This window comes from Quercus robur, chromosome 1 (assembly GCF_932294415.1).
Source record: "Quercus robur chromosome 1, dhQueRobu3.1, whole genome shotgun sequence".
Classification (NCBI taxonomy): domain Eukaryota; kingdom Viridiplantae; phylum Streptophyta; class Magnoliopsida; order Fagales; family Fagaceae; genus Quercus; species Quercus robur.
This window is the reverse complement of record NC_065534.1, coordinates 12361744-12385011: the sequence shown is the minus strand read 5'-3', so window position 1 is coordinate 12385011 and position 23268 is coordinate 12361744. Positions and strand designations below refer to the sequence as shown.

Sequence of the window (23268 nt, the reverse complement as noted above, 5' to 3'; positions counted from 1 at the left end):
CAAAATCGAGTTTTAAAAAAGTGGTAGATTACTAAATATTTCACAAACAGTAGTAAATTGCAAAATATTTTCAAAAAAAGTGGTATTTGGCCATTTTTAATGTCTCTATTTTCCTATTATGATCTTTTTTATTTTCCTATTATGATCTTATTATAATAAATTAGGTATGTAACATATCATTCACAATAGAAGAGAATTATATAAAACAACAAAAGGTTATATCTAATTTCATATGAATCTGTATTAATGATGGTAGTTTATGAACCAAATATGTCGTTAAGGAGTTCAAATCTTCTGTCTCATTTTTTTTGCTCCACCCTATACTCTACCAATAAAAACTTGCCACGTGTTCACATAATTAATTAAATATTATCATTATTGACTTATTAATATTACCGAATTGCACTCTTGGTCTATTATTATTGGTTTTCTTATTCACTATTTGTGTTGTTATACTATCATATTTGATCAATCTTCATTTAATTCATCATATTGGTTAGTAGTAGACTTTTTGTTACAGCAACCACACAAACTTGGAAGTGATACTTGGTCTAAGACCTAGGACCAAAAATTCTCTTGACTTAGTAACCATAAGAAAATTATCCACCAGTTCCCTCGTGTCACACGTTCCATAGTGACCGCTTTATCCTTGGTTATACGGTAGGGGAAACCACTCATTTAATGTGATAATGCCCACAACCATCTCAATTATAATACCCAACAGAGACCCAAATTTCTTCAAAAAAAAATCTTCAAATCTAGGCTTGAAACCAACTGCACTACGGTTTAAGCTCATGTTGGTATCTAACAAATAGAGTATACACCCTCTATGCATCGCTGTGCAGATACATTATTGGCCCGCCCTCTCAAGACAACTCTAGCAAAATTCCCAAGCCACCTGATTGCTTGGACTCTCCCCCAAAAGACCACCAACTCATGACTCATACATCCTCCAATAGCAATGGAACCAGAGCAGGGGGGCTGGTAGTCATGGGGAAAATGCGCAAAACGATTATCCTGATAAACTAGAGATACAAAGCAGCATTACAGATGTAATTATGGGATCTTAGAAAGAAGATTTCACCATGGAATGGACCTTGAGATAAATATAATAATAACCAAATCATATTAGTTCTAAGCCACATTAGAAGTAATAATAAGAGACACGTCAATTACGGAAGTAATTGAGATTATGATTTTAGATAGAGTAGAATAGAGGAAAAGAATATATATGGAAAAACCTAATTAATTTGTTGAGTATCCATAGCCAACCCCAAAATTTTAGCACTAAGACTTTGTTTGTTGTAGTTCTAAGTCAGCTTGCCAAGATAAAAATTGATTCCAAGTTCCAACCACTGCTCTAAATGTTCAAGTGAACGCAAAATCCCAAATCACGAGGGAGGAAAAAAAAAAAAACAAACCTGATATTTAAATTGGTATAAGGTGATAACAAATACCAGGATAAACTCATCAATATTTTCCCCACAAAAGACGGGGGAGGGGAAAAAAAAGATTCTTCTCTTGTGGGAGAAGAGGCAAACCCTACAATAATTTAAACTACTTAACATGACTAATGGTGCAGTACGGATTTTAATCATGAACAAAAAATCTGTGCTCATACGGCACAAAACGAGCAAAATGTAGCTACCAGAACATAATAAGAGACACTAGTTCCTTGAACACAGAAAACTGTTATGTCGCTCACTCTTCATGTTCAAGTATTGGTGGACCTGGTGTAGATCTGCTGGCTTGCATGAGCAGATACCAGCCTAATGGAACCTCTTGCCATCAGATCCTTGATTGCCCGGCGTGCCAATGATCCATTGATCTGATAATGGTCAAGAAAAGGAAATCAACTTCATTAGCATGCCAAAAGATATTCAATCAAACAAAAGAACAACTTCTTGGATAAAGAGTAGAGGGACACACAATTCGCAAGTATTAAACAACAGATAAAATGCATCTTTATTTAAATTGTTACAAGAGTGATGTCCATAATATCGCCCAAGAAAAATGTCCAATAAGGCGATAGCCAATAGATTAGCTTAAATTCTTAGAAGATGTGACTGATCATGCTATAATGATCTTCGTTCTATTTCCTGTCTACCTTGAACATCCAAACATGGGGGAGAATCACTGTATTTTCTAGTTTGTTTCATTCCCTGTTTTATATATTTAACTAATCACTATGCCCTCTATGCCAGCCCTTAGTTACAAATTAAGTTAGCATTAACAGAGAGTAGTATTAATGATAAAATATAATTTACTGTGTATTAAGTTAAATTTCAAACTAGCAAATGTGTTGGTGTTGGTGTTGGTCAAAACAAATCCAAGTGACAGCCAGACATTAGGTAAAAAGAGAGACAACTTTCAAAAGCAAATAAATGTATATTTTGATGCTCTATGTACTCCTCTTATTCATCTTGTACTCAACTAAGCATCAATAAAATATTCTTATTACTTCCATTTTCTTTCTTTATTTTATGAGCACTTTTTAGGGTAAACAAGAATGATCCCATTACTAGTAATGAAGGTGAAAGGATGTCAGCTATGTTAGACTGATACCAAGTTGTCAAAACATATTATATCATAAAGGAGGAACATGATTTGTTCAGTAAGGAACTAGGAGCAAGCAGACACTTGGAAGTGATATATGGGTTCTCTATATAGTATACTCACGTCGGGTTCCCATCATACATGTCCTAATAGCTCAATCAGTAAAAGTGTGGGTCATCTTGAGAAGCAATGATTTTAATCCTCCAAGTAATAATTTGCAATTGGAAAATGTCAATGATAATTATTGTAATCCAACTAACTTCTCTTTCAAGACCAACTACACAAGCATTTCTCATTCGCATAACATTAAGGGTGTAACCACATAAAATATGAAGAAACTGATACAGAAAGAGTCAAGTTCAGACTATACCCTCAATCTGTCGGACAAGATGGAAGGTGTGATAAGCTTGTACTTTGGAGCTTCCACAAGGAGCTTGTCATAGGTTCCCTGATCAAACAAAACCATGTTGTTCACCTTCTCCTTTTGCTTTCCCTTGCTCCATTTCTGTATACATCACCAAATAGTATTAGTATTCAAAGCCAAACCCACATTACCTATTCCTACGATCTATAATTTGAACCACCATACAAAGTTAAAAATTTTTAAAAAATCAAATTCTGAATCCAAAGACATTATCAAACCTTCTTCTTCTGCTTTCCTCCGCCGGATTTGGCTGGCTTCGAGGACGGAGGAGGAGCCTTTTCCTTCTTAGGTGCCTATTAGAATAACAAAAAATAAATAAATCTTCATAGCACAAAAATCATATTAACTCTGCACTAAATACTACATGTATTATCCCCTGTTTGGAATCTAAACAAATAAATTGGTGCAAAAAAACAATACCCAATACTTTCAATCTTGAAATTGAGACAGAGCCTATAAGACTATTCAGCTTCATTAAATATCACAATAGATAAATCTGCGTTTGGCACTTGAGAAAAAGTACAAAAAGAAAACAGAACACAGACTCTGGATTTCAATTTAAGTTCACTAATATCAGATCTAGCAAGAATAAAGCAAAAAAGCAAAACCCAGAAAGCAATATGCAACAAAACCTCGACATATTCACATCTCGGAAGTTCCAATATTTTCTATTGTTTTTCCTCAAACATTCTCAGAAACCAAACAAATGCAATAAGAGAGTAACGAAAGGAAGGAGTTGAAGAAGCGTTGTGTGAGCTTACCATGTTGCTCGAGGGTCAGAGTGGAGCAGAGGCACCGTTTGGCGAAGAAGAAGGTGTGAGGGTCAGAGCTTGCTAGGGTTTTGAAAAAGCCTAAAGCAAGGAAAGAAATACTAGGGTTTTTGAGAATCGAAGCCTTTAGGGCTGCTATCTCCTACGGTCGTTTCCACGCGATTCGGTTTTTCATTGTTTGGACAACAGGTTTATCCAAAGCTTGTTATGGATGGGTTTATGTTCTTGTTACGGAAATACGGCAATTTGTGAAATTTTCTGGTCTTGTTCTCTTGGACTTTTGGACGTCGGGCCGGGTCAAATATGGTCCACTGTCTCAATTTGCATTTACTAAGTAACATTACAAACATAACAATTTTCACTATATTTTTCACAATAGTTGAGTTAACAAATTTTTATAGTTTCTCAATTAAGCCTATTATTTTATCGTTACCCTTCATAACTTGCCACCTTGGCAATTTGTGACTATAGACTTTTTTTTTTTTGATAAGCTTCAATCTATTGCTAAAAAAAAAAAAGAACTAGGAACACAGTTTGGACTCTTCCATACAAACAGCTAAAATCGCTGGAGGAAGATAATCCTTGAAGTAAAGAAAAGACAAAAAGGAGCATAAAGCAAATTTAGCAGCTACATGTGCTGCAGAATTACAACACCTTCTAACCCAAACAAAAGAACAATTAGCCAAAGACTTTGCTAACACAGCCACGTTAGAGATGATGGTTCGGATGGACCACTCCAGATCAGTCTTAAGCAGAGATAGATAATCCGTACAGGTCTTAGAGTCCCCTTCGATTGAAACATAGCTCCACCCTTCCTTTAAAGCAATCTGGACAGCCCATAGGATCGCTTCAGCTTCAGCTTGGAGCAGTGAACGGAGGGAGATGGTTTTGGCCCAAACACCACAGACGGCGCTAGAACATTCCCTTGCAACAACTACTACGGCTGCCTTAGAGCTCGATAAGGCCGCATCAACATTGAGTTTAATGCAACCAGGTGGGGGTGGAGCCCAACGTGTCGGATCATGAGGCATCGGTTGGGAAGGGGATAAAGGGCATGTAACCATGTATTCTTGACATCTTCTTTGAATCCACTGAATAGAAACATGCAGTTCCAGCGGAGACTTCGAGTGCAGAACAGAATTTCTGAGGTACCAGATTTCCTCTAATGTTGAGGCCATGGTTAGAGAGACCTTCCATTGCTCCCAGGAGTTACATAACACATTTGGGGGGTTGAGAACCATGTTTACAATATCTTCAGTGGACACTACAGCAACTTCCTCTGCTTTAAAACCCTAACACGCTGCGAACCATAGTGCTTTGGCAATAGGGCAGTGAAGGAAAAGGTGGCATGGGTTCTCTTCAGACTCATTACAAAGCACGCAAGATGTCTCAACACTGTTCATGCACTTGAAAAGATTGTCTCTGGTGGGAAGGGCATTGACACATAATCTCCAAAGGAACATTTTTAACCTTTCCGGAGCTTTTAGGTTCCAGAGCTTCTTCCATTTTACTGTAGATCTCACTGGTGAGTTGAACTGAGGGTTTGAAGCAATGTAAGCTGATTTAACTGAGAAAACCCCCTTTGAGTCCAACACCTAAACTAACTCATCTGCATTGGATGTAATAGGAATTGGGATAGCTAGGATAGCTTGAGCGGAAGGTTTGTCAAACATTTGGCGTATCAGCTCGGCTTTCCAACAATGCAGCTCGTTGTGAATAAGCTGGGCCACCTTCATAGGGAATTTGGGTACAGCTTCATCCCTTGGGCTCGGAATGAACCCATGGATCCAAGGGACCCAAGGGTCTTTCCAAACATCCACTGAAGACCCATCTCCAATAGCATAACAAGCACCTCTGCTGACAATGTGTTTTGCCTTTTCAATGGCCCTCCAGGTTGGGGAGGCTGATTTAGGAGGATCAGACCTCAGCCAGTCCTCCTTAACTTTGTACCTTGCACGTAGAATTTGCATGCATAAACTATAGACTTATTGTTTATGATCGGGTTGAAGTCAAAATCACTCAATTTAAATAGATGACTATTTTTGGATATGTGCATCAATCCACTTAATTAACTCAAATTGTCCAACTTTTTTTGCCCCATACCAACCCACAAGGATATGATATTAATATTTAAGCGGATTGGATAGGTTCAACTGTTAAAGCAACGGATTGGATTGGGTGGCAAGTTTAGTGTTTTTTTTTTTTTAACCACCAATATCTCTTATCAATTTTATGTTTTTTTTTTTTTTTTTTTTTTGTTAACCCGATGATTTGATGATAGTATGGAAAATAAATTATGCTTTCCTAACGTATTTGTAAGCTGACTTAAGGATATGAATATGGTAATGGTACTTATTCAGTAAAAAAAAATTGGTACTCATACTCTTTTTTTTTTTTTTTTTTAATAGAAAAACAAAGTACCCATAGCTTAAGACAAGTGTTTTTTGATCTACATGAAAGTGGGTTACTTTTTATAATTTTATTCAATGGCTTAAGGGATTTATAGAAAAAACAACTTCTTAAGTTTATCCATCAATAATAAAATAATTTTCTATGTTTAATTTATAACATAAAACAAAAACTAGCTTACCTAACAGGCCCAATCCACCAAATTGAATAACCCAAATTTCCAACCGACCTGCCGTTTATGAAGTTTGGTGAGTCGACGAGGATTTGGCCCATGATGGATTGGTTTAAATTTTGCCCCTCAACCCGTCCAATCTAGCTTGCAAACAACCCTACTATTTTTTATTCCTAAAAGTTGTTTGCACATGTTCAACTGTTCAAGTCAAATAGCAACTCTTCTATATTTTTTCCCCTAAATATTAAAAATAGATTATTTGGTTAATTAGTAACATATAAATGATAAATTATCAAATATCCTAATTAACTGGATGTCTCTCACGAGATTCATATAATTTGTGATTACACAAAATAATTAATACCAACAAATTACAACCAAAATGCGAAAAAATACTAAATATTTATAAACCATAGTTGTGAGTTGTCAAAACATGAACTATATTGTGAAATAATTTTTTACTAGCTTATAATAATCCTTATATCTGCATGAGTGTAATTGAGAACAATCAAAATACATACATACATACGTACGTACATACTTACACATTAAATTAAAGTATGATAAATTCAAATTGAGTCCTTACATAATTTTTAATTTAGATACATGAATTTGCATTTAAATATAATTGACACAAAATTATAGTATAAGGGAAATGACACTTGGTATGAAATTGAAATAATTATATATATATATTATATATAAAAACTAAAGACACTTGGCACAAATTTTGAGTGCAATTAGAACCAAAATTAGATTATTAATTGAGCTTCCACTTTAATATATTATATATTATCATGAATACTCCTTAAAATTTAAGAAAATTATATTTTAAACCATATAATATAAAAGTAATAACTTAGATAGATAGTGAGGTTTTAAAAATTAACAACTTAAACCCAATACTATTCTAAAAAAAAAAAAAAAACACCCAATACTAACAAATTATCACAATATTAAAAATACAATTTACAACCATTCAAATTAAAGAACTTTAACAAATTACAACAGCAATAAAAACATAATCTTAAAATATTAACATACAGTTTGTAGGTTAGCATGTCGAATCCTTAACCTAACGAGTCGTTATTTAAAAAAGTCAAATAACTTATTAAAAATTTTTGTTGTGACATATCCACTTGATTGGAGTAAGATAGATTCCAGTTAGCTCAATTAATAAAGTCTCCGATAGTTGAATAAGAGATCCGAGATTCAATCCGTGCATACACCAAAAATCGATTGATATTTTCGTCTGATAATAAAGAGCTATCATTATGAGCGGATTGAAACTCTCTCAAATCTTTTTTTTTTTTTTTTAATGCATAAAAATTAAGCTAAAATGTAAATTAGCACAGGTTCGAACTTCCAACGAATCAATCCTTATCTTAAATCAGACGGCAAATAACTTCCAGCCACTCTCAGGTACTAACTACAGACCGGGGCCATTTCATTTATCAAAATAAAAACCACAAAACCAAAACCACACTCTTCTACACACCTCTCTCTCTCTCTCTCTGTCTTTCAATCTGCGAATTGCTTGGTGAGCCATCTCTCTCTCTCCCTCTTTCTCTCTCTCAGATCTCTCTTTCTCACATTTTCTGTAATATTTTCCCTATGTAATTGGTTTGGTCCTTATTTTTGTTTTCACAGTTATTTCCTTATAGACATCTTTAGCTGGAAATTCCATTGACTATCCGATTCATACTTAGCATTTCTAGCCCCTTCCATTGTATATACAGTACTCAGATGGACTTGAATATGTACAGGTTTTCGAAATTTGATTGTGGAGAAGTGACCGGTGTTGTGATTTCTGAAATTAATTGTTAGGGTTTTTTTTTTTTTTTTTTTTTAACCGTTGGGAAAAAAATTACTTTTATGCACATGGAATTTCTAAAGATTCTTTGAAAAATCATATTCCATGGAAATGGGTATCTATGTGTGTGTGTTTCAATGGAATGTGTCCTGTGAAATGAAGACGAAACTTATTGTTATAACAGTAAAAAAGTCGCATTTCTTATATTGAATGTGGTTGTGAACTTGTAATCATAATGCTATACACGAAAGCGAAGTTTGCTAATTGACCCACTTGAATTAAGAACTGGTTTGAGAATGGCAAATGGGTTTTATTTCAAATGGCACCGCTTTCCCTTGTAAGAGTAAGGTGGAGAGTGAGGTGACAATGAATCATGGGTTGCATTTGGGCAGGTGGGTCTTTCTGTTTGTTAATGACCATCTACTGTGGGATGTACCAAATGTACAAGGAGCTATCAACGAGTTATAAAATTTAAACGTGCAGTCGAAGCACAATCATACAATAATGTCCACAAGAGTCTGGTTTAGTTTTATTATTTGATCGTGTGAGCAAAGTTGTGTTGGGTTTATGGTATTATTTTATCACCCATTATCTCATTTACAGGGAAAATAATCCAATTGCAATGGCGACAAGGATAGCTACAAGATTTGTGTCTCGAAGGTTTTCCAGTAGTGGCAAAGTGCTTAGCGAGGAGGAAAAAGCTGCAGAAAATATTTACATTAAGGTAATCTAGGAAGCCCCATATTTTATTTTTGAAAGACAAGGATGTTATCAAGGTGCAGAGGGAATTATGTATATGTTTATGCTATTTCTTTCCTTAGTTTGAACCTATTTTTCTCATTTTATCATATTTTGATATACTCTTTTATTTTGCCTTCCTCTTGTTGTATCTTGTTTATTGGAATTCTGTTTTATTTGGCCATTTTAAATCCAAGAACTGGGTTTTGGTATTTATAGAAAAAAAGTGATTTGTCTTGAGTATGGTTGAGTATTCCAGCTGAAACTAATGTGGTCAGTTGGTTGGGGCAAGGCGCCATTTGGAATATATAACAGTTGAAAAAAACTAATTTATGTTTTCCCCCTTTTTCTGTGAGCTGAGGTGGTGAGAGTGAGACTACAATGATCAGTTTAATGCCTTACTACTTTAGGCTTTAGCAGAGATCCATGCTAATCCTTGCAATGGGTATTGAAAGTCAGTTAATCAATTTGGCCAAATGATATAGTTTTGGATTATAGTTTGGTTGTGTACTGACTCTCCTCCATTTTTGGAACAAGTGTTCTATATTTAATATGCAAATGCTATTTTATTTAGTATTATTATTATTTTTAATGTGCATGTGTAATAACACAACTTATTCATTTATAAAATCTCTTTTATTTTCTCTTGCTTGTGTTGATTATGATAGTAAATTTGGGCATGAACAGGATAGTTTTCAAGATACTTGTCTTGAAGAGGACAGGAACTGTTTGGAAATTTATATAGTAGCCCTAAACTAAATTTGAGAAATTGATTGAGAACTAAGTTTATTCCCCTGTACTATGGGATATGGATTTGTAAATGAGAAGGGGAAAGAAAACCGAAAAATGTTGCTGAAAAATCTGATATACACATGGAAACACCAGTTGGAAGTTGTTAGGATTTATATAATTAGTAAAATAAATTGAGAATACTTGTTTTGAAGATTAAACTTATACTTTTTACAAATTTATAATCATAGTGCGTCAAAATGGTGGTGAATTCCAGATGGAGAAGTGTAATAGATCTTGATTTTCTAAACAATGCCTAGGTTTATTATTATATTAGTTGTTGATTTTTCTGTTTATAATTATAACCACCATAAGATTTTTTTTTGAGTATCTCAGTTTTATCTATGTTACAACATGTGTGCTTGTTACTGTGCATGTGTGGACAAAGAAACAATGGGAGGAAAAGAATGAAGTGGGGAGTGGGTGCCAATTATCTAGAAAATCATTATCAAGCCCATGTAGACATAAATTTTGCTGGGAATTGTTAGCGCTAGATTTACTGGGTTTCCTCCCCCATTGATTAACGGATGATAATCTAATTGTTCTTTACTTAAAGATCTTGAAAACATCCTTTTGGCGGAGAGGAATGCCTTGTCATTGAAAAGAGATAATGAGATCGTTGTGAAGTTCATTTGGTGGGAGTTGTGTTGTTCCTTTGAGCATTGATTAAGCAAAGGTTTTGAGTAGAAATTATGACTAAATCAGAGGTCCCAGTATTAAATTAGAGACGATGGTTGATATTGGCAATTTAGAAAGTCTGGGATTTCTGTTAAACTTCTCTAGCACAGTTGTATCTGACTTTGGATAAAAATCTCTCTATATGTTTGCCATAATGAGTGATCTGATTATATCTTCCAATCACAACTCACAACGGAGTATCTGCTTGTTTATCATGTCTGTAGTGCTTTTGTGTCTGTGTTTTGACAAATCTTTTCGTAATAATGCAGAAAGTCGAGCAAGAGAAATTGGAGAAGCTTGCGCGGAAGGTATGAACAAGTATACTTTGTCTGTCTGCATCTGTGTGTTTAGACTTTGGTGAATTTATGCACTGCATGATTATATTAAAGATCTTGATTTTCACCTTAAGCTTATATAATCGTACTTGATACTTAGGATCTTGCTTGATGTGGCTTGTTTAAAAAAAAGTAGATATGATTATAAAACAGGGGTTCACAGTGTATGCAGTTGTGTTTTAAACTGTCTTTACTCTCTCTTAAATGGTTAAATAGTTTCTTAGTTTGCTATGTATTAGTTGCTTTTTGAGCTACTGTTCCAAAACTCGGTTGATTTGTTTGGTTTGTCTGTGTTCAGTACTTTGGTTAATTGACTAGGACTTGAAAGTCAAAACTTGACTGAACTCCATAGACTAGACGGAACCGTGTCAGCTTAATATATCATGTATCCATTGCAGTTAAAATTAATTTTGATGGTCTCATCCAGCAAAAAAAATGGCATTTTTGATTGTCTCAAATTGAATTGGGTTATTGAGTTAGCTCAAAAATTTTTTTTTTTTCAACTTCCATATTAACTCAAATTTCATGCTGAAGCCTCTAGGAATGTGGTAAAAATTAGATATTCCATTTTCTCTCTGGGAACTTAGTTTGCTTGATATCCTTATGTAGTTATCCCTGGAAAAAAGTAATGCTTAATGAGTTGATGTTCTCAGGGCCCTAAACCAGAAGAAAAACCTGCCACAAGCTCAGGAGGATCAGCCACAGATGCCAAACCAACCAGCTCATCCTCAGCATCTGGAGCATCAACTGAAAAAGTATCCACTGACAAGTACCGGAACTATGCAGTTCTAGCTGGTACTATCACGGTTTTCGCTTCTCTTGGATGGTACCTTAAAGGTACTGCAAAGAAGCCAGAAGTCCAGGACTGAGGTTACTGTGCTTTGACATGAACAGTTAAAAAAGATGATAAGTAGTTTTCTTTACACTACTGGATCTTTGGCAAGAGTTTAATAAAGATACATCAACTTCACTGTGCCCCCTCTCTGTATTTGTTGCATCAGATTATAACTGCGTTTTATGTGCTTTTATAATTCTTGAGTTTGGCACGGGTTCATGGTGACCCTGTTTCGGAGAATATTTACAATGTGGAGGCACTATTCAATTTTTTTTTTTTGACAGCGCAATTATTTTAATATTGTCAATTCTATGACATGGGATGGCAGGTGATGGTTATCATTGTTATTAGCAGATGAGAATGAAATACAAGCTTCAGCGAAATTTTGTTTCGTTAATGAATCAACTTCAGCATGAGAACTGAATACTAGTTGTTCGTTAATTAGTAATTTGTTTGTGTTCCTTGAATAGAAGCAAAGTACCAACCTCGAAAAGACTATACAAAATTGATCCTAGCTAGCACAAAATTGATCCTTATGTCCTGTGGACAGGAAGTTATTTTGGTTACACTGAGTAGAGCTTTCATGGCTAATCAGCCCTTATCTTTTCTTACTTTTATTTTTTTGAGAAGATTATCCTTTCTTGCTTAATAACGAAAAAAAAAAAAAAAAAAAAAATTTAGAAAAGATCATACATTCATTTACTGAAATCTAAATCATTATAAATGTAGTGATTTATAATGAATTATATCACTTAATCTTTATCAAAATCATGTGACAATGTTAACTTCATTTATAAAAGTAGTTAATCACTACTTTACATCCTTGTTCCGTTGTCTGCTCTCTGCTTATTGTATTGGTTGGTGTTGATGCTTATCCCTCATCTCTTCTCTTCCAATAGATGATGGGTCGACAGTTCACTTATGGATAATATGACTCGACCCATCAATTACTCTTTCTTGTTCATTTCAAAAAGGGTATATTTACTTAATTTGAGACAAATTAGAGGACATGTGAAAGATAAGAAAAAAGAGAAAGACTATATATAGGACGTGTACATTGACTTTTTAAGTAAGACTATATTTGAGTTTACCAAAAAAAGTAGACTATATTTGAGCATTTCAAAATGATATTGATGATCAACAATATGTAATTGACAGGGTACAATAAAACCTAGTTCATTATATTGATGGTGTGTGTATGTATATACATATATACTTGTAAGGACCATAAAAAGAAACGTCCAAGCCCACTTAGAAGAGTGGTACCTTGTCCTTCAAATCAAGCTCAAACAATAAATTTTTTAAGAGAGTGGGTTTCTAACTCAAGTGCAATGTAAAGATAATTCCAAGATTGGATCCAAAGTATCAGATAGGTATACTTAGAACAACAATTGAGGAAAAAACCTTCCTTGGGCGGGTCCGAGGATCAATCTCTCATTAATAAGTTAAGCTCATATCATTTTACAAGGTAATACTTAGTTCTCTCTTATTTCTTCTTTTCTTGGAAAATGTTCATGCCTTTTTTTTTTGGTGTTCCCTTTCTTATATAGTTCCTTCCCTCGCATCCCAGCCCTCCACTTGTATGTCTCATGGCATTTCTTAGGATACTTGTTCCTTCAAGACCCTTCTGAAGGTGGTAGAGGGAGTTGCTAACTGTGAAGTTACTGTTAAGGGGTTATTTCCCCATTAATGCAGTTGATTAGGTTGGTGCAGAGTATTGAATGCGGAGGTGAGAGGTGTCTTCTTCAGGAAACTTCCTCCCACCACTCCTGTAGGTCTTGTACCCTCTCATCGCTATTCCCTCCCGTTGCTATCCCCTCCTTTATCCTTGGGCCTTTAAGGGATGCCAGTCGTCCCTTGGTTCTCTTATTCTCTTCGGCTAGGCGCAATCCTGGGAGTCTGCTTGCCCATCTTTACCTGGATTGGATAGATTCATCCTCGGCTTGGACTCCTTGGATCGATCTCCCCCCACAATACTTATGCTAGGTTTAAAAGTTCAAGGAAATACATTCCCCTTCTTACTATCTACTTATTATATCCTTTTGAGGTCATTCAATGAAATTGGAAAGATTCCTATAAAAGAAAATTTGTATAAAAAGAAATGGAAATAATGTGTTAGGGTTTTTGAAAATTATAGTAGGAGGTTGATCTAAAAAAAAATTATAGTAGGAGGCAATTAAAAAAATACTATCAAATATATGTGATTAAATACCGACCTATGATTTCTGTTTCATGATTATTATTTTTTATTATTAGGTCACATCAATCGATTTTTGGTATAAACCAGGTTAAAATTTAAAATACCTTATTTAACAAAAAAAAAAAAAACTTTACTACATTTTTTGGGAGAGAATTGTCATTATAGTTGGACTAATAATATATGGATATATCAAAGAAAAAAAAAACGTATGGAATAAATGGAAATAAAATGCTCCAATTATGAACCCATCCAATTTGTTTCCATTTATAGCTGGATGCAGTGCACCGCTCATGACATTTTTATTATTTTAAAATGAAGACTGCGCATCATATTCATTCCCATCATAAGAAAAAAAAAAAAAAAGGAAGAACTGTGTATCATCACTTAAATAGTCTCACTTGGTGCGCCCAATAGTCCTCCGTGTGACTAACGAAAGAAAGAAAGAATTGCAGAGTGAGAATGGAAAAAGGGAGAAAAGTAGTAGTCTCAGCTCTGCAGTTTTCTTGCACCGACGATGTCTCTACTAATGTCGCCACTGCCGAAAGGTCCTCTCTTCTCTTCATAATCTTGTTTTTACAAACCTTCTCTCATTCTTAATCTTGCTCTTTACTTTCTCAATCAATTGGTTAAACGTGTGTTGTTGCTGCTAATTTAGGAACAGTTCTTGAAATTGTTCTTACTGAGTTAAAGCTTTTGTAGCATATGGGTCTGAATTTCATGTAATCTATAGCTGACAAGCCACTTGGGTCCTTTTATTTTTTCACTTTTGTAGTTGTCGTATGTTGGGTTGCTGCATATAAATGTTTATGTTTGTTTACTTTTGATATTGGGGATGTACCTTGAAAAAGTGTTAGACTATGATTTTCTTTAATTCTTTGCGTATTTTTTACTACTCAACTTGATTTAAAAAGTGGGTTCTAGGTAAAGTATCTGATAGTTGAATAAGAAATCTGAATTTAATCCTGCTATACCAAAAATTGATTAGTGTCTTGGTACGATAATAAATGACTATTATCAGAGCGGACATCATAGGTTGAAACTCTCTAAAAAAAAATAAAAACTTGATTTAAAAAAAAAAAAAATTTTGCCAGCTTATTGTGAGGACTTATAACAAAAGTCGACTTGGGTATTTTCAATTTTATGATTTTTTTCATGAAAGGGTGTTGTGCAAATCACCAAATCCCCTTCATCATGAGATTGGAACTTCCAATGTAAATAAAGAGCCAAGAAACTATGAATCGACTAATTGTTTGGATACGGGCTTGAATGATTGGTTTGTGTTGTCAAGATTTTGTTTTTGCAATGGTTTTTAGGAACTTGATCAATGTTGTGCCATTTGTTTTCATGCCATACCAAATTGAGAGCTTGGTTGGTGCTTAGAAACTTTATACATATGATATTTTACAGGACTACTTTTTTCCATTTGGATGCTACTATGTACTTCTACCAGCTTTTTCCTTCATGTTATTGACTACAAGTCATAAAGCTCTATGCTGGTTTGATCTTTTTATGCAGGCTGGTTAGAGCTGCTCATGCAAAGGGTGCAAACATTATACTTATACAGGTATGTATGGTTGGAACTCGTGATATCAACTTTTGTAGCGTATGGCTCCTTTAGAAATATTACTTTTTAGAAAGTATGTGTTTGATACATCTTCTGAAGTACTCCATAATTTTGTTCTTTGTTCTTATGACTACTTTATGCTTCTTCAAAATATTTATTTCTGTTCAACTACAAAATGTCTTCTTCCTTTCCAACCATTAAAATTTGTAATGAGAAATTGGAAAGTATGCATGTTATTGACACTAGAGGACCTTGGAGCCTGTGTAAAAGACTATTAAGACACTCAAATTTATTCTTACTAGAATTGTAATATATGTATGGATTAATGGAGTCTAAATCAGTTTTCCTGATGCCAAATAAAGTTTTGGTGTAGATTCCAAGCATCTGAACTGATCATCTATCAGCATTCTAAACTGACTTGAGGTTGTGAAAAAGCTGTCTGGGAGGGATATTGAAATAGTGCAAATGCCATTTTAAGTACTCTTGGTTTAATCATCTTAAAGCTATGGGCATAATTAACTTTTGCCAAATTCAACTTCTTGGACCGTATAGGTCTTGCATAGTGCCTAAGGATGCCACCTAGTATGGCGGTGAAGCCTTACTGGTGAGGCACAGTGACCCTGGATAAAATCCTTCTTCATGCTAACCAACCACCGCTTAACGTTATATATGAAGCTGAAGGCCTTCTATAGTGCCTAACTACAAAGGCGACTTCTAAATATGTTTGCAATATAAATTGTTCATGAGAGCATAAGATGAGACACATTGATATACAATTATAATGCATTAATTCTGTAAAATTATGTATTGGGTGATATCTCTTTGTCTGTTGGTTACTGCTGGTAAGTATCTGATACATAGTGAGACACATTATGATATTGGGGAACATTTCTTAGGTTGAGTTGGACTGGGGTCTGCCTGCCATGCTTTACTGAGATCGGTAAAACTTTGTTACACTGTCATCTTAGCAACTTTTGATGTGATTGTCAAATAATCTATTATCTCATTTATTAATTTGTATTTTTCATATGATGAATGACATTGAATCAAGTTTAATTATATATGCTTAAAATTGTCTTCTACTTTGAAAGGGAATTGAAAATATATGCTTAAAGATATATATTTTTGATTGTTAAGTTACACACTTAGTGAGTTATGAACCCACAAACTCACCTACCATCCCGTTATTGTAGTAAGAGGAAGTGCCATTTGGGCTAGTGCTCATTGGCTTATTTTATTTTTTAAATGTGAGCAGCTAAAAAATAACCAGAAATGTTAATTTTCAGATAAGTGTCAAATATTATTCATATTTAATGCCAATGAGCTCTAGTTCAAATGGCACCTCCTACTTTTGTATGAGCAAGGTGGAGGGTGAGGTCGTGGTTCAAAAACCATTAGGCGTGCATGTATAATATCAATATTTGGTTTTTTGGATGAATGGATGATTTTATTCCAATACTGAGACAAGTACAATGAGTATGCACATATCACATATGCGTTAACACAGAGCAAACAAAATCAGCTCACTACCTCCACATCACTGCAAACTATCTGAATACAACATTACAACTAGTTCAAGGAAGAATTCCTTACTGCGGAATATGAAGTACCCCACATACTGCACAGAACACTATTTCTGATGGTATGCAGAAACCTCTTTTCTCTTATTGCTCCAAGTAAAGAAGTTCCCAATGAAACTATGATCCATTACTTCAATGTTGTATAGGCACTCCCCAAACTCATTTTCATAATTTGAAAGACTTTCACTACTGGACTTTTCTGCAGTACTCCTCACCACATTAAATTCCCCTATAAGTAGCCATGGATTGCCTTCATACTGCTGCTTAAAAGAAACCAGAAATTTCCAAAGCTGTCTCTAGTCAATACCTTTATTAGAGGCATAAATAAAAGAGCAAAGCCAATTATGATCACCATGCCTTATCTTACAATACAATTAACCGCCTGTTCAGATTGTGAAATAGCTTGCGCTGACACTCTATTGCGATTCCAAAACACCCAAATTCTTCTAGAAGAATGGCTAATTATAATTGATTATGAAATCCCATCCTGCAGCATTGTGTCCTTAATTCTTGCTGTATCTCCTCCTCTCTTTTGTTTCAACCTTCTACCAAGCAAGCATAAACTAGAGACCTTTCTTCTAACATTGCCCTAATTCCCTCTTCTTGATAGAGTCATTCAGTCCCTTTATATTCCAAACTAGGATAATCATTGCAAAGGGTTCTTGTATCATCTTTATTTTTCTCAAGTATACAGTGTTCATCATTGTGAACACGATTTACTTTTTTTATTTCAATAAAACTTCTATTACCTATAATAAGGGTCATGTCAAGGAGAGCATCCCCTCATTGAGATTTCTCCCATTTCTACTATTTTCTTTTTCCCTCTATCACCATTACTTGGTTGATGACCTGAAGGAGTGGTTCAATAATTTGCTGGATAGTGAGTGAAGACAGACCCCCATTCTTGCTGTTAGGACTTACAAGTTGTCCACTTTTCCACACCTTCCAGGATCTATAACAGCAAAAGAATTTGCTTTCATTTTCTCTTTTCTCACTTCATCCTTTCTAATGCTTTGAGACTTGGGACTCGGTGTATTGGTAGCATCTTTTTCTAGCCCTGTGCCATATAGTTTCCACGGTTATTCATCCCATCATTAGCCTTAGGAATATTTGGTACTCACATCTTTTGTATTCTTCAATATACAAGCATTGGACGAGTGACCAAATGACTTACAATGAGAAAATTTCAGAGGCCTCCATGGATATTCAATTCCAACCTCCTGAAATTCTTAGTCAACATCACCTTCCACAAATACCCTTGCATACCCAATCCTTTCCTGGTATTCAGTTACACTGTCTGCGTAAAATGGTTCCCTACTCCACTTGCTACATGTCTTAAGCAAGTAGGAGTCCAAATGTCCAATACTTGAGTCAACAGGAATATTTTTTTGATAGGTAAAATTCTTATCTACGATGGAATTTTAGACAGACAGAGTTTTGAGACTACATGGCTTAGTCATCTCTCTCTCTCTCTCTCGTTTTCTGAGGCCATGTCTACCTTGAATTAGCCATAATCGAGGCAATGGCTATTACAAGTTTTGAGACTTGTTACAATAAAGCCTTCTTTTGGCATTTATAGCTCTTACCTGTAAAAGGGTAATATTTGATGCTTAATATAAACAAAGAAATTATGGATGGTGTTGCAAGTAAAGTATTGTTTGCAAATAAATACACGCCATGCAGATGGTAAGTTAAACTTGATAAGTCATAATTGATTGTGTTTGACACTATTTCTTCAACTCAGTTATAATTCTCACTGTGGATAGTGTATAAGCTTTGGCCTCTTGGATCTTTTTTTCAGGAACTTTTTGAGGGTTACTACTTCTGTCAGGCACAAAGAGAGGATTACTTTCAGCGAGCTAAGCCTTATAAGGGTCATCCAACAATTCTGAGGTAAAGTAGCAGAAATCCTCTATTATTTGCTTGGCTAGCTGCATGCTCACATATTGTCCTGGCACCATGTAAATGTCCTATGATCTCAACTTCATACACATTTTGTACAGTGGAACTTATTTTGTACCTTTATGTGATGCTGTGCAGGATGCAGAATCTTGCAAAAGAGTTGGGCGTGGTGATACCAGTTAGCTTCTTTGAAGAGGCTAATAATGCCCATTATAATTCAGTAGCCATAGTTGATGCTGATGGAACAGATCTTGGACTTTATAGAAAGTCCCATATCCCAGATGGACCAGGCATGCGAGATGCAGGATTATTCCCTACATCAAGTCTTATATAAGTATTTTTTTTATGCTAATATATAATAATTTTTTCCTGCAGGCTACCAAGAAAAATTCTATTTCAATCCAGGAGACACTGGCTTTAAGGTGGGTGCTTAGTATTCCCTTTGTCCCAGAGTAATAGTACCACTTGAAAAGGGAAATGTGGAGTATTAATTAGGGATGGGGGGGAGTATAATCTAAACTTATATCTAATTCTTGGGTAGTTTCTATTCTGTTGGTGATTGTGGTAGCAGTGCAACTTACAATAATCCTGATGCTTTTGGTAAACAGGTTTTTCAGACTAAGTTTGCAACGATTGGAATTGGTAAGAAGTTTAGATGCTCTAATTTTTAAAGCTCTGTTTTTAATTATTTTGGGCATGTTTGTAATTATAGAGCCATGCAAAGACACCTTTATTTTGTTCACTTTAGGCTTCAGATTTGCTATTTAACCATGCTAATCGCAAACAATACAGCAAATTCTTTTGTTCTAATAATTCATCTGTGACAGAATTCAGGATAGGGGAAAACTAAAGTTACTATTGCCTATTAATTTCAGCAATTTGTTGGGATCAGTGGTTTCCAGAGGCAGCCCGAGCTATGGTTCTTCAAGGTGCAGAGATATTGTTTTATCCTACTGCTATTGGTTCTGAACCTCAGGATCAGGGTCTTGATTCTCGTGATCACTGGAAGCGGGTAATGCAAGGGCATGCTGGGGCAAATTTGGTAAGTTCTTTGGCCTAGTAGAATACCAACTTTAGAATTTAGTTGGTTCTAGGTTGGTCTATTTGTCTGGTCCTCATTCCAGTACCTGCCTCGTTAGAGATTAAATAATCTAAAAATGACCATAAAACAATACTTATGGATAGATTATGCATTTCAAAGCAAATGTGTCTTTTGTTGAGCAAATAATCTATTTGCTGTTGTTGTTGTTGTTGTAGATGATTTCTGTTGAGGGATTTTGGTGATTGTGCAGATCACAATTGATAAATATGGTGTTTGTTATTGAAATGCAACCACACAAGGGATTTAATCTATTTTGGATGAATTCAGGTACCTCTAGTAGCTTCAAATCGCATAGGAAAGGAGATAATTGAGACAGAGCATGGAAAAAGTGAGATTACATTCTACGGGAACTCTTTTATAGCAGGTATTCCATTTATTTGTCTGATGATATTAGCAAAGTTGAGATTACCTCCAAGTTATTGGGCTGTGTCCATGGATATGTAGCTAATACAAAATATATGTGAATCTATACTGATCACAGGACCTACTGGAGAAATTATTTCAGCTGCTGATGATAAAGAGGAGGCTTTGCTGCTTGCAGAATTTGATCTGGATAAGATCAAGTCCAAGAGAAAAGGCTGGGGAGTATTTCGTGATCGACGTCCAGAATTATACAAAGTGCTTCTGACTTTAGACGGAAACAGCCCCACACTGTGAGATCATCCTGTTAGTGTCTTGTTCGTGAGGTAATTAATAAAATTGCTTTAATAGCTTTCACAGCTGTGTATTATTTTCAAGCATTATGATTTGGGGGTGGGTGAAGGAAGTGGAGGAGGGGGGTGGGGGGTTGTTGGAGAGCAGAACAGCTAGATAACTTCAATGCCAAAATAAATCAAAGTGAGCAACAATATCTGGTTGAACTTCACATCTGAAATATGGTTTATTGAACATTGTTATTCTGGCTTTGTAATTTTTGTTTTCTTTATTGTTGATTAATACCATTATCATGTCGCATTGCTATGTACTGCATCTTACATTTAAATTTTAATCACTAGAGGATGCTCACTTGGGAAAGTTGACGCTATTATTGATCAAAATGTTTTTGGAACACCTAAGCCCAAGTTTCCTCTCACGTGGTTTGACATTGTAATCCTAGCCTTTTGCCCTCGTGATATTTTAAAGAATAGTCATTTTCTCTAGTATCCTATTAGCACTCTGGTCAGTTACGATATGCAGTGTTTGTTGACTTTGTGTTTATATATTGGTTAGATATGATCTAAAACTTATAAAATAAAATATTAAAAAAAAATTTAAAAGGGAAGGAAAAAGATGTGAATATAACTTAAACCATATCTGCCAAGAGCCTTGTTACTTGTAACTCAACTAACATTTCTTGGTGTTTCTAACAAAGACGTAACTTAAACCATATCCATTTTTACTACCTAAAGCCAACGCTTAAACCATATCTATTTTTACTACCTAAAGCCAACGCCCAGGGAATGGTGTTCCAGTCCAGTTCATTCTTGAAGTTCTTAAATTCATTTTTATTTGAACTCTGATCATATTGTTCAACTCTTTCAACAAAATAATTTATCAATGTATGAAATCAAGAACAGTAGCCTGAAATAGTCGTTAGTGTGTTACAGAGTGTAAATTGTGGCTACAATGGTGCATTCAACCTAGCAGATACACCTGACCTATAGTTTTTTTTTTTTTTTTTTCCTTTTCCTTGTTTTGATAGTTGAGTTTGGCCACATGAAGTGGGAAGAAAGCCTATAGTTGCAATCACGCTCAAGTGATGGGCTGAGCTGTTTCATAGCAGCAGAGTCATAGAGTTTCTCATTCTATCAGCGACATGTAGTGCTTCTGTGAAATAGTACATATAGCTCTAAAAAGTAAAATCAAGAAAGCCATAGATTTTATATTCTTCCAAAGAATTGGCACTTATCAGTAAAAGAAATCTTCCAACAAATTGGGACCTGTCTTGCCACGTGTTTGGTGGAAAAAATTATGTTGTTCACGTCAGATCTCTCTTTGATGTACCCAAAGCATCTCAAGAAGACTTTATTTTTATCTTTTATAAAGAGCATCTTTAGAGTGAGTTTCTTGTTCCCTTGGCCTCCCATTTATGATAAGCTTTGCTTGAATCTGTTCTTGGCCATAAAAGGGACTGGGGCCATGAACTTCAATCATTAAAGGAGTTATTTTATTATGATGCTCTCTGTCTCTAGATTTTTACTGGCTATAATCATAATTGGTTGTTTAATGTATCATTTTTCTGAAACTAACCATCAATTAGATGAATTTCAAAGGTTTATCAATAACGATTTATCCACAAATTATATTTGAGACTTTGGTGAGTCCACTCTAATATATGCTCATTTTGTGGTGTATAATTCAGGTTTGGACTATATTCACTGTTAGTTGACTGCTTGACTCTATAGGTACTTTTCATTTGTTCCAGAATGTTACATTGTGAAAAAAAAAAAAAAAAAAAAAAAAAAAAAACTTGAAATTGGCATTATATTCATTCATGTCATGATCATAGGTAGGCTCCCTATGGATTTGGGTCATTGCTGATGTTTTTTGTTCCTCTTCATTCATCTTTAATTTGGGTGTCACTTTCATAATTTGAACATCACCCTGGTCATTGGTATTGATTTAATTATAGGTTTTTGCTGCGTTTTCTTCCCCCTTTTTCTTTTTTCTTTTTCAATCAACATCCTGAGTCATATACATAAAGTGTTGCAACCAACCTTAATTCCCAGCTTGCAGGGGAAGGTGTGGGAAGTCTCAAGTTAAAACTTTCATTTTTTTTTTTTTTTTGGCTTGAAGGTGAACTTCAATATTTGTTCTTCACCGGTTTCTTAATAGGCCTTCTCTGAGCATCTTGGGCCATCTTATCCAGGTCATAGATCTTGTGTAAGCTTTTGAAAACTGAGCATGATGGTTTTTTTTTTTTTGGCTACAACTGAATATGATATTGTCACCACCTAGAAATTCCCAAATTTTGCTTATCTACTATTGCTTCTCATTGTCCCTTGCGTTAATTTTGTTCTGTTGTGCATTTTTGCTTTTCTATTTGCATCTCAATTAAATTCAGTATTTATTTAGGCTTCATAAAACATCATTATATAGGCAATTATTTTTATATATAACATGTAGAGCAATTTATTTTTGATAATTTGATAGCAACAACGAGGGAGGGGAGATTTAAGCCTTGATGTTTTTGTGGAAACACTAAAAGGTGTAGGCTACAAGACTTCTGGCGCAACACATATAGCGATTATTAGAGCTTTTGATTGGGTAGAAAAGTGCAAAAATAAAAACGGTGAAGGGAAAGAAAATGATATATTCAAGGGAAAAAAAAGATATATTCTCTTGTTTGGTTGTTTCGTAGAGTAGAAAAGTGAAAGGGAAAAAGGAAAGGGATATTATTTTATATCTAGGTCCACCATTCA

At 34.9% G+C, this 23268-nt stretch overlaps 4 protein-coding genes across 8 annotated transcripts; 2 read left to right on the top strand and 2 right to left on the bottom strand.

Annotated features, from left to right (window-relative positions):
• Nucleotides 1–1408: 1408 nt before the first annotated feature.
• Nucleotides 1409–3908, bottom strand: LOC126721380 (40S ribosomal protein S25). Its single transcript, XM_050424424.1, has 4 exons — nucleotides 3742–3908; nucleotides 3199–3273; nucleotides 2927–3061; nucleotides 1409–1828 (listed from the first exon to the last, which is right to left on the bottom strand). Exons 1-4 carry the CDS (start codon nucleotides 3742–3744, stop codon nucleotides 1715–1717), a joined length of 327 nt encoding a protein of 108 aa, XP_050280381.1. The 5' UTR covers nucleotides 3745–3908; the 3' UTR covers nucleotides 1409–1714.
• A 363-nt stretch (nucleotides 3909–4271) lies between these two features.
• Nucleotides 4272–4928, bottom strand: LOC126718723 (uncharacterized). The gene has a single exon (XM_050421083.1). It carries the CDS (start codon nucleotides 4926–4928, stop codon nucleotides 4272–4274), a length of 657 nt encoding a protein of 218 aa, XP_050277040.1.
• Nucleotides 4929–7704: 2776 nt separating this feature from the next.
• On the top strand, nucleotides 7705–11759 carry LOC126721372 (uncharacterized protein At2g27730, mitochondrial). Its single transcript, XM_050424419.1, has 4 exons — nucleotides 7705–7871; nucleotides 8748–8868; nucleotides 10619–10657; nucleotides 11338–11759. Exons 2-4 carry the CDS (start codon nucleotides 8767–8769, stop codon nucleotides 11551–11553), a joined length of 357 nt encoding a protein of 118 aa, XP_050280376.1. The 5' UTR covers nucleotides 7705–7871; nucleotides 8748–8766; the 3' UTR covers nucleotides 11554–11759.
• A 2315-nt stretch (nucleotides 11760–14074) lies between these two features.
• LOC126721346 (N-carbamoylputrescine amidase) lies at nucleotides 14075–22850 on the top strand. Of its 5 annotated transcripts, XR_007653883.1 has the most exons (11): nucleotides 14075–14264; nucleotides 15235–15283; nucleotides 18665–18756; nucleotides 18904–19055; nucleotides 19141–19187; nucleotides 19374–19407; nucleotides 19641–19807; nucleotides 20135–20231; nucleotides 20349–20553; nucleotides 22209–22251; nucleotides 22643–22850. XR_007653883.1 is itself a non-coding variant. In XM_050424414.1 (10 exons), the coding sequence occupies exons 1-9, from the start codon at nucleotides 14179–14181 to the stop codon at nucleotides 20522–20524; spliced, it is 900 nt and encodes a 299-aa protein (XP_050280371.1). In that variant the 5' UTR covers nucleotides 14075–14178; the 3' UTR covers nucleotides 20525–20553; nucleotides 22643–22850. The 5 variants fall into 5 exon arrangements, 4 of the variants coding, with proteins under 4 accessions (XP_050280371.1, XP_050280357.1, XP_050280364.1 ...); XM_050424414.1 differs by lacking the exon at nucleotides 22209–22251; XM_050424400.1 differs by lacking the exon at nucleotides 22643–22850 and having other exon boundaries at nucleotides 22209–22498.
• Nucleotides 22851–23268: the final 418 nt, after the last annotated feature.